Raw genomic sequence first — 17,330 nt, 5'->3', positions numbered from 1 at the left:
TTTCAGCCAGGTCAGTGGTCTCTGCTTTTTCGTCGACTATTCCACAACATTGGTCCCTCTGCTCTCTCAGTCCTCCAACCCTCCACAATAACAAGATGCATGCATTTTTCCAGTTACTGCCACCTGGTTAAATTTCCGAAATCCAGGCCGACTCCACATCTGAACTCTTGTTCTTCACCTCTCCAATCTCTGGAACGACCTTCCAGCGGCTATTCAGTCTCGCTCTTCCTTCCAGGGCTTCAATTAAGCAGTGGGTAAAACTTCACCTGGTGTAATCCCCCCATCTTGACTCATGATCTTTGTTACCCTCATTAACTTTTCTTTTCATAACATGCAATGCTCAATCACCCAAAGTGCCATTATTTCATGTTTTTGTTTTTGTTTTTAACATCAATTTGATGAAGAAGTGAAAATTTCATTGTGAAGACTCCAAGTATGAAAATAATGCGGAACAGCAGATTTCAGGGAAATTGGGTGAGGGACTTGGAAATGTATGACAAAAACAAACATATATATATATATATATATATATATATATATATATATATATATATGTATGTAAATCTCCATGTACCTGTATAGTATATGTCATACTTTGTAATTTTGCCATGTCACTGTGGTATTCAAAGTGTTGTTGTGAAGTGGTCTTTTTTTCACTGCCCATACAGGTTAAAGTGTCCATGCGCTTTAACGGCACATCAGGGGTTCAGGTTCAACCTGTGGGCAACCTGGATGACCTCAAAGCGTTCTCCCTCATCAGTTTCTACATTAAACGTGGAGAGAAGTTGGCTCATAGACAGGACTCCGCAGTTAATCTCTTCATCATGTACCTGGGCAGCCGTCAGGTGAGTCACCATGCAGACAGGCACGTGATAGTGCCCTCTCTGCACGTTTAGAGATGCGTCAAATGCGAGTTTGTGTGAGGACTTACCAAGGAGTACCATGGCTAAGCTTGATGTGTACACACCACACAATGATCAATATCAGTTACCTGATCCACCAAGGGAAACCTCATGCCGACGTAATTGATTCTGTTCGATAATTATGTAGCCATTGATGAAATAATGCATACAATATTACTTATGATTACAACACATGGTATAAACTTTAAAATGTTACTCATTTTCTTTTTGAGCAAAAATGGGGTTTTTAAAAGTCTATTTTCTGGACAATACTTGATATTGGTATCAGTGTGAGAATAAATGAAGTTCAGATCTTCAATAATATGGAATGAAAGTGTGGGTGGATGGTGAGGGGGTGGAAGGGGAGGTGATTTCTTCTTTAAATAACAATGTTCCTTGCTGACAGAGTCCAAAATTATGTTCCTCACAGACAGAGTCCAGAGTCCAAAACACACACACACACACACACACACACACACACACACACACACACACACACACACACACACACACACACACACACACACACACACACACACACACACACACACACACACACACACACACACACACACACACACGCTCAATATCACTGTGAATAGTTTATAAGTGATTATTACAATATACGTTAACATGATGAATTAAACACATCATTTTCAACATAAACCGAATCAGCGACTATGATCAGGCAACTACTATAGAGTTGAAACTTCACAGCCAAGAGCCAAACAATAATAAAATAATCACGAACGTAGTGGGCTTCATACTCAACGCGTGCACATGAGAGAATAGGAAACAACAACAACAACAACAACAACAACAACAACACAATACTCTGGCAATTTGGAATCCGTGTCGTTGGCTATGACCCTTTTGCTTCCGTTATTTTTTGCTTCCGGTTTTTGTCATGGGGAATGATGCGTCCCGGGAGATAAAGGCATCAGTGAAGACATGAAAGACCCAAATATCAGACATGGTGTATATTTCCTCCATTGATTTTAATAAAGATATCTCCCGCATCATCAAAAAAAATTTTTTAATCGTGATTTACATTATTTTATCGCTGATCCCGAATCCAGGCCGAAGTAACCGGAAATTGCAGTATCGAATGTAAGAAGAATTCTACGTTCGCTTCTAGGCTTTGGCTATTCCATATTAACAACAACATCATTAAATATATCAAAATGTTATTTAATATATAATAAAGTTCCCTCACTTGTGACAAGTGATGCTTTTGGTCACTTTTCACTGGTGGGAATGCTTGATTACAGACAAAATCACAATAAGACACCAGCCGTTTCACTGAAACCAGTGCAGCTGACCAGCTTCTGGGGTATTCCAAGATGGCGGTTCGCTGGTGCCACTCACCGCCTTTCATTTAAAAAAAAAAAGAAGATTAATGTTTTCTATATTTTGTTATTTTGGTGTGGAATAAATCCATCTGTGTTATTTAATTATTTTAATACTTGTTTCATTTGATTTGGCGGATGGTTTGGATATGTATCGCTTTTGGAATGGTGCTGTCCATTTCCCCCCTTCCCACAATCCTGGCCTGGTTTGGTTGAATCCACATTTACATTCGATTTCTTTTCCTAATAAAATGATTATTGTTTTATATATTTTTATATTTTGGGTTGCATGCTCCAGCTGAGAGAGAAAGGAATTTCCTCATGTTGGAATCACCATCATGGTTTCAGCAGTTATTGAGATCGGTTGGGCTACAGTTTTACATTGTTTTGAGGGGAAGAAGCAGAAGAAGAATTGGCGTTTTAGCGGTGTCTCGTGCTACTTTCGCGATGTATTGTGGTGTCTTTTAAAGGTCCCATGACACTCAAAAGTACTGAAATTGCATATATATATATATATATATATATAATATGTCCTATAGGAGTTTTTCATCGTGATTTCTGATCTGACAATGTTTTTTCACAATACTCGTTCTGTAAAATGTAAAATTAAAAAAACAAACCTCTTAGGGAATGCCTCTAAAAATTCTGCCAAAATTTACTGAACGACACGTAACCCACATGATGTCATCTCCAGAACAACAAAGGCTGCACGCAAATTACTCGGGTTGGTGGTCTACGTGATTGTATTGGCTTCCTGTGTGTTTCCACATTCGATTGGTTGACTCAAACACTTCGTTCATTTCTGCTTTAAAAAAAATCAAACATTTGGTTTTGAATAATGGATGACATGGACTTTGATTTGTCTGGTAGCGACAGTGAGTGTGGAGAAATTAAGGATTTTGGTCTGAATCAGATGGAGAATTGTCGGATAACGTAGTCGCGGGAGGTGAAGTTCAGGCAGCTGGAAATGAAATACGGCCTTACCAGTTTGAGCCCGAAGCAGGACAAGCAGAGGAAACTGGCGATGAAATTCCCGGAGTTCATGATGATCGGGAGGATATCGAAGGAAGACTTGGCAAGAACAACTGGTTAGACAAAATCCTATTCGTAATTCAATAATGTAAATTCGACTTGCATGCTGCTCGATGTCAGAAATATTTTAGTGAGGTGACGTGACCAGCACAGCACAGCGCAGTGGACATGTTGCACCGCGGCGAATGAATCGCAAGCAAGGCCAGCGCATGTCATCGGCCGTATCTCTCCGCGCATAAAACGAAGCAATCTCACTGTCTGGATATGATGAAAACTTGTGTGCAGAACACACCTTGCGACACAATTGTCTCGAGTAGTCCGATAAATGTGACGTTCTGTTGCATTTTTATTTATTTTATTCCTACTGTCGTCATGTAGCGCCAGTCGAAACAATGAAGAAAAGATAATAATAAAAGAAAGCTACAGCACATCAGATTTATCGGACTAGTCGGATGGACGACGGATTTATTGGACTAGTCTAGACTCTAAAGTTGACAAATAACGTGTATTAACATGCACACAATGTATAAGTCAATGCGTAAGAGTCCTGAGGCTATGAGGCCGTGTTATCGGACAGATAAATTTGTCTTTCATAGTTGTGCCAACATATTTTTTCCTGTTCATTTATTACAGCATTTTGGCTAATTGTTAATGAATAGCAAGCCAATGGAAGCAGTACCTTCACTTTAGAATAAACCCATGCATGTCGAGTGCAGCCATACCTGGCTTGCATGTATGTGGAATCATACCTATCCCAGCAGGCTGGTTTCAACGAACAATTCAATAAGCTGCAAAATGTGGGTGCAGGTTTTTCACATTGTTTGATTTAAAAATTATTTCCTTGCGCCTTGAAATGATGCAATATTAATCTTTAGTCTGTTACTTGTATGTCCCTGTAAGTTTCTTTTTTAATGGAAAGGTTCAACAGTCACATTTTATATTTTGTGGACATGGTATAGCCCTTTATTGTGCATACATGTATTGGATTTATACATGACTACGACAAGGTAGTAAAGGGATAAATAATTGCCTCGTGATTGTTGTGCAAACACGGCTCAGAAGCAGAATTTCTTTTCCGCGAAACAATCACAGGAATTAAGACGATCAGTGAGATAGCAAACACATGTGCACAATGCATTTGTACGTACTTTATACGGCGCGCGACGTCTAATCAATCCACTCTGAGCGAGTCGCGTTCTGGAGATGACGTCAACGGTCACGTGACCTGCGGTTCGCTGAACTCAACTTTTTTGAGGGGCGGGGCATAGCAAGTTGTGAAAAGCACTACAAATGTTCGAAATATTGGTCTAATTATCCCGTTGTTGATTTAAAAAAAGAAACATGGGTGATTTCTTCACTAGGAAGGTCAAGTTAATATATAAATAACCAGAAACTTTTGAGTGTCATGGGACCTTTAAGGTCTTGGTAGTTCAGAAAACGCTCGAAAATAAAAGGTATGGCTTTTAAATGCTTATGACTTCACTCAATAGTCGTTTATAAGTGTATCATTGTTTCCACATTTGAATGGGTGGCCATCATTTTTCCGTATCATCCCTTTCTATGGAGTACTACCGTCCTCCATGATAAAAGAAGCCATGTCTGTCTGTCTGTCTGTCTGTCTGTCTGTCGAGTTATAACTTGAGAATGGATTAAAGGATTTGAATAAATCCAATGACGGTGGATTCAGGGAACTCCCAGGAAGGTTTGTGACACAAAAATATAAATTATAATAAATGTCGGTTTGTGTGCATGGGTACACAGGCACACGTGTCAAAACTGCAAACACCAACTACAAACACTGGTTAACCGGCACGGAGGGCAGGATCTCCAAGGAATCCTTTTTTGTGAACTTGAGAACAGATTAACTGATTTATATGAAACTACTCTCACAAAGTGAACACAACCACTTATCCCTCTCCCTACGAAGATATTTTATCCACATCATTGATTCCCAATCTCCACTAATCGAAACCATACTGATTTACATAAAAATAAAAACTCTTCCTCATTCATCTTCATTTTCACACATAATAATGAAAGAAGGAAAGAAAAACACTGTCGTGCAGATCAGATGACAGCAACTAATGGTAGTTTTAATACTGCAGAGCAGAGCAGATTGATCGGAGAGCAAATGTTTTGTTCCTGAGAAAACAAAATGATTGCAGGTGGATAACCAAATGTCTTGAGCATCTGATAGAGTGACGGAGAAAAATAAATGACCAAAGTGAGTTTGGCTTTGCTTACTCGTGGCAAATGCAAGAACCTTCCATTGCAGGCCAATAAGGACTTTATTGGAGTGGCCCTGGAGAACGGGAATTTGGTGTACGTGTACAACCTCGGTGGGGCTGATGGTGTGTTGCGTGTCGATGACAAGCGCGTCGGCGGTGAAGATTTCTCTTTTGTGCGCATCGAGAGGTGAGGTTCTCACTGTCAGTAATAGGGGATAAATTGCTGTACACCCCCGCTGAACCTCGTTCTTCGAGCGCGCCATGACTTACCCCATCCGTGTGTATGTGGGTTTGCAGGGTGAGACAGCACGGACGTCTGCGTGTCACAGAGAAGCAGTATACTAGTACCGCCACGGGATCCTCTCCAGGGAAGTTTTCTCTGCTCGACTTAGAGCGGGATGACGTGGTCTTCTACGTGGGCGGTGTTCCTGAAGACTTCGTTGTAAGTGGTTAAATGGCGCATCATTACATGTATTCATCCTTTAGTCTGTTACCTTGCCCTTTCCAGAGCATCAGTGCTGTCGCACCAATAACGAGACAGAGCACACAAGATAGTTTACCATTGCTGTCGTCACTGGTAATCTGGAGAGGATATGGGAATTTGGCTGATGTACCAGCACACAATGGCCTACTCTTTTAAAAGGTGGCGTGATTTAACCTCTCACGGGAAATGTGAGTCAATGCGACACCGGCTTAACGTCCCCAGCAAGGACGGCCCGCACACTGAAACAACGACCTGCCTGTGAAGTACCATGGTAATGGTTTATTGTCTGGTCAGGAATGAAATTCATGCTAGTCTGCTCAAACACGAGCATGCTCCCTCTGAGGCATCCTACTGCTTTTTCATTGCATGGTATTTATATCTCTTGTTATTTTTTAATTACCACCTGCATTGTGTTTCTCTCGCACAGCTTCCATCAAAACTGCGGTACCCAAACTTTATTGGGTGTATCGAATTGGGAACCATAAATGACAACCCTGTGAGCCTGTACAACTTTGTAAAGCTTCAAAACATGGACCCCCACAAGTCAACACCATGCGGAAGGTAGAGGCTCGTCAGATGCATGACTTGGCTCTGTGTTCATCTGTTAATCACATTTGTAAGCTAAAGCTCATTTCGTGTAAACCCAAGGTTTTTTTTATTTTCATACAAAGTCGAGGCTCGTCGAAGAGCTAGTATAAAGAACGGATCAGGATGCAACAGAACAAAAGGAACAGTAATGGGAGAAGAGAAATACCACCAGCAGGCTCAAGGGATAAAGTAGAGGGAGACTCGGACAAATGATGGGTGTGCGAAGGAATGAGGGGTATGAGAGGCAGCGGTGGGGGGTAGTGGTTGGGCTTGGGGGTGGGTACAAAATGGATACAGAAAGAAACTCTCAGGTGGGGGAAAAATAGACATTTGGAAGGTGGTGGTTTTAGTGGGGGGGGGGTGGCAATGGGGTTAATGAGGGTACAAAGATTTATGGTTTTGGATTGGGGATGATCTAAGATGCTGATGAACAGCCATCTTGAAGACCTGGAGGATGGAATGAAATTGATGAGAATGTGGAAGTTGATTCCACAGGAGGGAAACAAGAGCAGGTTGCTGAGGGTTTCAATTTTTAAAACCTTTTCAAGTCATCAATCATGAATCGGTTTGATTTTTCTGCCTTGCAAATCATCAGTTAATTTGTTTCCAAATTCTCGTAAGTTTGTGCAGTTCCGATGACAAATGATAAGTACAGTTTTGGGAGGAAAGTTTACATCTAATCCTTGCTATAATGTGTGTGTGTGTGTGTGTGTGTGTGTGTGTGTGTGTGTGTGTGTGTGTGTGTGTGTGTGTGTGTGTGTGTGTGTGTGTGTGTGTGTGTGTGTGTGTGTGTGTGTGTTTTCCGCTACTCCTACATCCAGACTTGTTACATAGAATCAACATGACCCTAATTAATGTAATGGGGTGCTTTATCTTTGCCGGGTGGTCTTGGGGGGGGGGGGGCTAAAGTTACCCTGCCGGGCAGGTGCTCTGTTGATATAAATAACTGATGCATGGATTTAGGAAACATTGTTCACATATTCAGATTATGTATTTGGTAAATGAGGGAGGCACAGGTTCATTTCAGGTACGAGTCAGAGAAACACTTTTATGATCAAACCGACCCCACTCCCCCTCCTGCACCTCTTCATGCACCGTAGCTTACAAATTCACTTATCATTTCCACACTTTGTTTGAAAGCGTTTACACTTTTGACCTAATATTTATTTTGCTCTTCCAAATTCAAAACTGAAGTTCTGAAAAACAAATAACATTGAGGGACAGGTTGTGTCCCTGAAGCTATCTTTCTTCCTTATGCGAACTCCAGGAAGAAGGGTCCACTGGAGCACAGCAGCAACACGTTCTACTTTGATGGCACAGGCTATATCCGTGTAGCCGACGCCAACTATGATGGCAGAATCAGAGCCTTAATGGTGAAGATCAACATGGAAATTCGCACGTCTTCAAACAACGCTCTGCTTCTTTACGCGGCGGACAATGTAAGTGTTCGAGGAATTTTGACTTGGATTAGTCACGATGAATGGTGACCCTGATGCTGTACCCCTCGTGGTCACAGGAGCGTGAAGTACACTCTTCTTCAGAGATCAAATTAAGAAGGATTTTTAATTTGCAGTCAAATTGTTCCATGGTATTCTATGATTTTTCCATTCATTACAACAACTGGCTACTGGTTGTATCATTTCAGGGAGCACGGTTGTGCCATTGATGTAGATTAGGCCGAAAATTTAGAAATCTTTTTGGTGAGGCATACGTGCAGACTTGTTAAACTGCACCGCAGAATCTTTAACCTCTATAATTGAATGCTAGTTAACACTTGACAGGATGCCAGGATTAATCCATACCCCTTCCCCAACTAATGGATGGGTGTAATCATTGACACTAAGTCCTGCTTGTGAAGCACTCAGATAACAGTCCATAGCCAAGCACTCTTGAATGATGTTGCAATCCAAAATTGTAATATCATTAAACTTTTGGGTTTCTTCATCCAATCAGATTTGAAATAGGATGTACATGTCAGTTATATTGTTAAAAAAGCTAACAGTCATTTACACATGATTCAGAAGTTAAAATACCGTTGCCCTCCCTAGTAATGATCTCGTAACCATTTTCACATCTTTTGTTCGCCCCATATTAGAATACGGAGCTCCTGTGTGGTCGAGCAGAATTACAAAGCACCAGTGCAACGCTGTTGAATTTGTTCAGAAAAGGACTTGCAGACTTATCCTTGGCCAAAACTACTGTGGCTACTCAGATATTTTACTTGATTGTGTTCTGGAGTCACTTGACAGGAGACGTGAACAACTCTGTTGTTCTTTCGTGAAATTGCTACCAAATTCCAAACATCACCACTTGTTACCTGCAGACAGATCTCATCGCGGTCATCAGCTATGTAACTCAAAACAATAAACTGAGTTAAAATGTCGAACCACACAATTCAAGAATGGCCCAATGGCATTTGTTATCCACACAATGAATAAACCGCAGTGATTGTTCAACTTTGAACTTTGATGTGATGTAACTTACTATATTATTTCAAAAATTAAGGGGGTTTTTTGGATGTGATTTTCATTTTGCTTTGGTGTTTTTTTTTTTGTTGCCATTTTATTGTATTTTTACATTTTAGTTTAAATTATCTATTGTAAAACTTTCTTCAATTTGGCCTTTGGTCACAATGGAAGTTGAATAGAAATCAGCCTTTAAATTTTTTATTTTTATTTTAAAGGTGTATTTGATACCTCCGACCGAACCTGTTAGCCATTCGTCCATTGAGTTGACACCATGGCCAAATAGACTCCATGGAGAGATTTGTTGTGATGTGAACAATCGTGAAAGGGAAGTAAAAGTGTTGATATTGGATTAAGGGCTATAGGGATAAAAGAGGTATAATGGGCTTGAATGAACCCTTTCCATCTCTGACTACTGTCTGATGTCAAACAGGATAAATTTCTCAGCCTTACAATCCAGAATGGAGTCCTGAAACTTGCGTACAACTTTGGCTTCAACAGCACTATCACCCCACCACTCATCAAAGAGAAGCTTGTCAATGACGGACAGCCACACACGGTATGACACAGTGCTTCAAGTGCCTGCATCACAGGAACTGAAAAGGATGCTTTTTGTGTTATTTTTTTTTTTTACTGGAGATGGTATGGTACTTATATCATGCGTGCAGGTTCATGTGATCCACACAGGAAAAGGGAAGATGTACCTGCGGTTAGACCGCTCCACCATCATAAGGAAAATCACTGAACCCAAAACCATGAACTTCAAGGAGATATTTCTCGGAGGCATTCCACCACATGCTGACCGTGAAAGGTGAAGGCTTTTTTTGAAGCATTTTTTTTTATTTCTTCCTTCTTGTAGTTCATGTCCAAACGCATTATATGCAGATTACCACATTTCGTACATTATGCTTCTCTGCTTTGCTTTACCATGAACCCAGGCATCTGTAAAATGGAAGGAAACATATAAACCTTAGTGTTCAGGAGCATCTTGCTAAAATCCTAGCTGGTATCCTGAGCATCGAATAAATCGCACAGGAAAGCCAAATGCTACAAGCCACGTGTCTGGGCATTGGTTACACGTAGACCTGGCAAGGCCCTGACCACTCGGATCCTCCACAGCTCATCCTCGGCTCACTTGACTCTACAGCCATGTGAACTCTGTCACCTTGGTTCACCACAGCACTCCGATAGTCTTAATGCCTTCAACACAGATACCTCCAAAAGGCGTAAAACACGAATATCCCATACTGCAGAAACCTGCATGATTCAGCTGCTTTCAGTTCTAGTCAAAGCCAAACTTAGTTCCTTTCTTTTTCATGGCTTAGCTGTTCGTCTCCAAAATACTACCCTTACAATGTGCCCTCCCCCACAACAAGCCATCCAGCCCAACTCTAACTCATTGTCTTGTCTTGTTCCTCCCTGCAGTCGACTAGCCACATCCAAGTTATGGGTGTGTATCCAAGTCATATGCTAGTATATACACCTTCAATTTCACAAAAGCTGTTTGGATGTCCCCAAATAATTACTTGCATCAATAAGCAAAAATGACATTATATGACTCCAAACTGTGAGCGCCAGAATCATGTCCCACACAGCCCTTGCTGCACGTCCCGGGAGTGATAAGCCCTTCCTGCCACGCAGAAACATTGTTTCTCACTTTACCACACACACTTAGAGCCATTAATTGACACGATTCTGGCACTCACACCACTCACAGTTTGGAATCGTAGAATGATTGGTATATAACCATAAGGTTTCAGAGTTACAAGTGGATGGAAACTTGCTACGTTGCCCTGACATTGTCCTAATAAGGGCGAAACTGGTTGGTAACTGCATTTTCATTCACTTGTGACAGCTCCTGACACATATAATTACATTTAGCATCGTCATTTGTTCTGCGAGATGCTCTCTTCCAGGAGCCGCAGACGTAGCCCTGCGTCTTGACGGTGACGTCTTGGCGTTCAGCTGAGGTCAGAGAACAGGTTTTACAGCATATATATCTACACTGATAAATATCAGTGTGTTTGTGTGTCAGTGTGTCTCCTCCATAACTCCAAAACCATGAAACCTCACAGCCTGAAACTTTACATGCATACAAAGGGAACTCCATGGAAGTGCATGAGTGAAAATTGTGTGTTGGGGTTAATTAAAACACCCCTTTTGAAGATAATTAACGACCGTATTTAATTATATCCTTTATCAGGTGATCCTCAGCCACCTCGCTCTCTGGGGTCTTAAGGCATGTCATGGGTTAACCCACTGGGATCTGAAGCCACCATGTTTTATGGCCTTCTCACCCATGCCCTGACTTGGAACAGGCCACAATGATTTCTTAATTATAAAGTTTTTTTTTTTCACTTTCCACATTCATATTATCAACCAGCAGGGTTACCCGGCATTGCCCGGGTGGGTGGGTACTGAGAAGTGGGAGAAGTGGCGGAAGAAGAAGGAGAGCCGGCAGGGCTGAGAATGGAGCAGGCGGATTGGGAGCAGGAGAGCCAACGGGGTGGTGGTGGGGGAAAAACTGTGTAGAAGCAGGAGTGCCAGAACACCAGGTGGTAAAGGGGTCTTAAGGGAACACCTGTGGATAAAGTGATCTTGAGGGTCTTAGGATCTTAAAAGTCTTTGAGACCTTAAGGGTCTTTAAGGTGTAAAAGGGTCTTTGGTGTCTTACCGTTCTTAAGGGACTTTGGGGTCTTGGGGATCTTAAGAGTCCGAGGTATCTTAACTGTCTATGGCGTCCAAAGGTTCTTTGGGGGTATTCGGGGTTTTAAAGTGTCTTAATTGTGTTCGGGGAATCCAGTGGATTTAAGGGTCTTCAGGGTCTTCAGGGGTCTTATCTCCAAAGCATGTAGAAAGTCTTCTCTCAAGCATGTATTCTCATCTCTCAAGCATGACAAAAAAAGTTCTTATGGTTCTTCGGGGTCTTTAAAGGCTGAGGTTATGGATGAAAATAGACTTAGTATAACCCCTGTGTCGGACTAGGTCTGTGTGCCAATTTGGAGGTTGTCGGTTCAGCAGTCTTTGCAAAAAATGCCAACAACGGACAAAGACAGACATCAGATGAATCTTATTTATGAGATTGCCTGTTCATCACAGCTATGAATCACTGGATACATTCCAATGCTTATAAACGCCCGGAGACACCAGTGTTTGTGGCTTTATTTCATTTCCACACATGCCATAACCTTGAGAATCTCTTAAACGAAGAAGAATTACAAAATATAAGCTTCAGTATTGAACTTAGCAGCAGGTCATATGACGAAAAAAAAGTGTTCATTTGTCAAATTCGGACATAGTTTGGCCATCCAAGCTGTTAGTTCTTCCTTGAGTGCTTAAGCCGCTTGCCAAGCATCCTACAGTGGATGGCGGTACAGTTCGTGTCCCAATCGGGATGTAGTCAGCAGTTGATACAAGATAGAGGTACATATATGGGTTTTTTTTTTTTTGGTGTACAATGTCGAGGCTCGAAAAGAGCTAACACACAGAACATATAACAAAGGGAGCAGGATACGAGGGGTGGGAGAGGGGAGCAAAGAAATTGGGAGATCTGTGGAAGGGGGAGGGATAAAACAAGTGAAAGGGATGGGGGGGGGGTAAACGAGATGGACACTACAGGAAATTTCAGGAAGGAAAGCAGGGAATTTGAAGAAGGTGGGTTTGGGGTTGATTGACAGGGGTAGAAAAGATCATGGTTTTAGATGGGGGAAGATAAGAGATGGTGGTGAACAGCTGTTTTGAAGACTTGGAGAGAGAGTGGGATTGAAGAGAGTGTGTGAGTTTGCCCCAGAGGTGGGAAAAAAAGAGGAATGAAAGAGTGAAGGTGAGCAGTGATTCTTGATTTTGGTAGTTCACCAGAAGGGGGTTGCTGCCGGACCTACAGCACCCTGCAGAAATATGGGAAGGGGGGCGGCGGATATATCTCAGATAGAGTGGGGTGGGGGTGAGGCCGGAGAGGTGGCAAAAGAAGACAGAAAGACCACCGACCTGTTTGCAGTGAGAGAGTTAGAGACCCAAAGACTCAGCCTCATCATGGGAGATACCAATGAGATTAGATTCTTGGGGTTTTGTTTTTTTTGTATACCTTGTCGAGGCTCATATGAGAGCTAACACACAATGCACAGCAAGGAGGGCATGAGACAAGAGGGGCGGGAGTGGGAAGGAGAAAACAGGGGGGAACAGCGACATGAGGACATCTGTGGAAGGGAGAGGGACGGAGCAGGGAACACGGGGTACACAAGATGGACATTACAGAGACTTTCAGGAAGGAAAGCAGGGAATTTGAAGGAGGTAGGTTTTGGGTAGATTAATGGGTAGAAAAGATTGAGGATTTGGATAGGAGACGATAAGAGATGGCGGTGAACTGCTGTTTTGAAGGCCTGGAGGGAATAATGGGATTGAACAGAGTGAGGGAGTTTATTCCAAAGGTGAGAAAAAGAGGAATGAAAGAGTGAAGGTGAGCAGTGATTCGTGATTTTGGTAGTTTTACCAGAAGGGGGTTGTTGGCAGACCTTGAGCACCCTGCGGAAATATGGTGGGGACAAATCGCAGACAGAGCGGGGGGGAGGTGGGGGGGGCGAGACCGGAGAGCAGACGGGAGAAGACAGAAAGATCACCGACCTGCCTGCGGTGAGAGAGTGAGAGGCCCAAAGACTCATCCTCATCGCAGGAGATACCAATGATCCGAAATGCCTTGGTTTCCACAGTGTGAAGCCGAGAAAGGTGAGAGGCAGGAGCACCAGCCCGGAGGGGACTCCGTCAGGCTGCGGATGAAAGCTTTGTATGTGATCAGGACCTCAGGTGGGCAGAGGAAGGAATTTGCACGATGGAGGATGCCCAATCGGTGACTGGCTTTGGAGGCCAGCTTGGAGATGTGGCGTTCCCAGGAAAGATCATGGCAGACAGTGAGACCCAAAAGCTTGAATTAAAGGACTTCTTCCAGAGGATTGTTGAGAAAGTAGATGGGGTGGGGAAGGGAGGGGGTGGGGTTCCAAACGGTCCTTTCGGAGAAACATAGTGATTGAAAGTGTGAGATTTGTCAGGATTGAAAGACATGTTCCACGTGTTGGAGCAGTTTGTGATTTTATCCAGATCTGCAGTGAGCGAAGAAGCTGTTGCTTGCCGGTCTGAGGGATGACACATGGTATGGCAGAGGGAGGAGTCATCAGCAAAGAGAAATAGAGGATTTTCCAGAGAGTCGGAGAGATCATTGATGAAAACCAGAAAAATAACAGGGCCCAGAACGCTGCCTTGAGGAACTCCAGCGTGGACAGGAAGGGGGGGATGAAAGAACTCCATTTAGGGCCACATGTTGACTGCGACAGGAGAGGAAGTCTGTGAGCCATGAGTGGAGATGGCCATGAATACCATGGGAAGAGAGTTTGGTGAGCAGAGCTGGGTGCCAGTCCATGTCAAAAGCACGTGTTATGTCTCGTAATATGGCTCCAATTTCATGTCCGGCTTTGAGGACCTCCATCCATTGTTGGATGAAGCAGCATATCCAGGGTAGAGTGACCTGGTCTGAAACCAAATTGATGATCGGAAATCAAGCCATTGGACAAGAGGAAGGATTTAATGTCTGAAGCGATGATGGATTCCATCACCTTGCTGATGATTGGGTGAAGGCTGATTGGTCTGTAGTTGCAGGGATATGTTTTTCACATTTTTTTATGCAGGGCAGTAATGTTTGCTGATTTCCAAGCACATGGCAGATGACCTTGAGCAAATGAGAGGGTGAATAGAACAAAGAGAGGGTAAGCAAGAGCAGAGGAGCAGGTTTTTAGGATGCATGGGCTGATGCCGTCTGGACCGGTGGCAGAATCTGAGTCGAGGTTTGACAGCAAGCTCTCCACCTTGTCAGAAGAGTCCAGGGACAGTTGGTTGCGACTGGGTAAGGTGGGTACAGAAAGCGATGGGTTTGGGACACAAGATTTTGATGCAAACACCGATTTAGGCATTCAGCCTTTTCACGTGCGGTATCAGCAGTGCGGCCATTTGAGGTAAGGGAGGGGATGGAGGGGGAACATACACCAGACACAGATTTGATTAGATGCCACCAGGATTTTGAGGAGGGAGAGAAGTCTGAGAGTTCAGACTTGAGCTTGTTTCCTGACTCTCCTGAGGGTAGATACACACTTGTTCTGACCTTTATGGAAGGAACTGAGATTACTCTCAGTTGGGTTTGCTTTCCATGAGGCAAAGGCAAATTGTTTCAGGATACCTGCCTCGCTACAAGCTTCCGTGAACCATGGGGGAGGAAGGGTTTGGCAACTGAAGATGAGAGGGGATAAATCTGTGCATGAGAAAGAGCAAGTTTCTTTGAAAGAATTCCCAGGATGAGTTGATGTTGGAGAAAGTCGCGATAGGAGACCAGTCTATAAGTTTGATGGCTGCTTGAAGACCCTGCCAGTCGGCTTGAGTGAAATGCCAAACTCGACGGCGCTGAGGTGGTTCTCTGATAACAGCCAGAGTGATGTCCACTTTGACAAGGACGTGGTCAGAAGAACCGATTGGAGCGGAGGAAGAGCAGCAGATATTTTCAGGGAAATTTGTCAAAATCAGATCCAGAAGAGATAGAGTACCATTCGTTGAGATCCGGGTTGGGAAGTTGATTGACTGTGTCAGTCCCATTGAGTCATAGAAGTCTTTTGCTGAAGTGCCATGACAGGTGAGAGAGGTACCCACACCGAGCCAACTGGCATCATGACAATTGAAGTCACCACATATGAGGAAGAGAGAGTTTGGATGAGAAGATAGAAATTGGTCCATGTTTTCGGAAAGTGATGTGTAAATGGAGTCATCACTATTTGGTTGACGTTACAGTACACATATAAACATGAGGTGGGACTGGAGGGTAAGCCATAGCCAAAGGTATTCCTGGGGGTGTGGGGGGAGTGAGGGCAGTGCATGGAGAGTGAGGAATAGAGACTTTGATGAAAAGAGCAACTCCTCCACCAAGACGAGGCTCAGGTCTGTCATACCGGAAGAGGGAGTAACCAGGGAGAGATACTCGGGGGTCAGACACGTCTTTATGGAGGAAAGTTTCTGTTAGGCAGATTATGTCTGGTTTGTCAGTGGCAACCTGCATGGAAATAACTGTAAGGTTTGAGCGAAGGCCCCGGATATTTGTGCTCCACACTGTTAATGAAGAGGCAGGGGAGGATGCTTTGGGTTTAGGGGATGGGAGGGGAGGGGGAGGGTAGGACAATGGAGGAGGGTGGGGGGGTAAGGAGAGTTGTTGAAAGAGTGTGGGGGATTGCAGAATAGCTCAGGGAGGGGGCCGGATGAGGAGGAGAAAAGGCTTTGTGGTGCTGGGGGAGAGGGGGGCAAGCGAGGGGGCAGAAGGCAGTTGAGGATTTGAGGACGTAAAGTGATGAGATGGAGGTAAGAGGGCAGAGGAAGGAGGCAGCTTTGTGGAGGAGAGGGGGCAGGCAACTTTGACAAGGGTGAATGAGGAGGGTGAATGGTGGGAGAAGGGTGACTGAGGAGAGTTGAGACAGAAAGGTGAGGGGGGTTGTTTTTGAGAAAGGTGAGAGGGAATCTTGGAGGGAGAAGAGTGTGATGGTTGCTTTGAGAGTGAGGGGTGGGAGGGGTGAGTTGGCACTGAAGTTGGAAAAGAAGAATGGTTGATGGAAAGCAAATATTCATTGCAAACTGGGTTTTTTTTAACTTTTAGGTCAGAAATGCGATTAAAGACATTTCTTGATGGATGCAATAAAGGCGAATTAAGAGAATGGAGAGAACAAATGTTGTAACAGTTGGATTTTTTAGACAATGTATGAAGGAAAGGTCGAATTGAGAGCAGTCCGTTGAAATAGAAGAGTAGTACATTGTGATACAGTAAAGAGTACCACACGTGTGAAAGAAGAAGATGAGGCATTATAAGAGATCGTTTTTATTATTATTTTTAAAATTATTTTTTGAGAAAGTTTTCATCAGATTATGGGAAGGAAAGGTTGAAGAAAAAATCGTGAAGTGAATGGTGAATTTGGATCAGTAAATGCAGAGGGTGGAAACAGATCACGTGGTTACTGGAGAAGCACATGGCTGCGGGGTATATAGTCAAAAGTGAAGGATTGTGTAACATTCGGAAAAGGGAAGGTCGAAGTGAAATCGTGGAGGTGTAAGGTGAATTTAGAACAGTAAATGCAAAGTGAAGGTGATGGATCAATGAAAAGTATCAGGAAGAGGGTGGATAGACACGTGGTTACAGAAGGTGTGTAGACAGGATACAAGGAAAATTATTATTTTTGATATATTTTTGAAGATTAGGTAAGATTCGG

At 43.2% G+C, this 17,330-nt stretch overlaps 1 protein-coding gene across 1 annotated transcript in view; it reads left to right on the top strand.

Moving 5' to 3' along the window:
• LAMA5 (laminin subunit alpha 5) overlaps nt 1–17,330 on the top strand; it is a 406,222-nt gene that overhangs the window by 352,718 nt on the left and 36,174 nt on the right. The window contains exons 60-66 of the mRNA XM_085862975.1: nt 669–845; nt 5,559–5,698; nt 5,809–5,953; nt 6,423–6,556; nt 7,851–8,022; nt 9,482–9,607; nt 9,717–9,859. Coding sequence (XP_085719101.1) covers nt 669–845; nt 5,559–5,698; nt 5,809–5,953; nt 6,423–6,556; nt 7,851–8,022; nt 9,482–9,607; nt 9,717–9,859 — 1,037 coding nt within the window. The remainder of the gene's footprint in view (nt 1–668; nt 846–5,558; nt 5,699–5,808; nt 5,954–6,422; nt 6,557–7,850; nt 8,023–9,481; nt 9,608–9,716; nt 9,860–17,330) is intronic.

This window comes from Eptatretus burgeri, chromosome 17, assembly GCF_056783735.1.
Source record: "Eptatretus burgeri isolate ZD-2024b chromosome 17, Ebu_testis_v1, whole genome shotgun sequence".
Lineage (NCBI taxonomy): Eukaryota > Metazoa > Chordata > Myxini > Myxiniformes > Myxinidae > Eptatretus > Eptatretus burgeri.
Note: the sequence above shows the minus strand (reverse complement) of the source record. Positions and strands in the feature narration are given on the sequence as shown.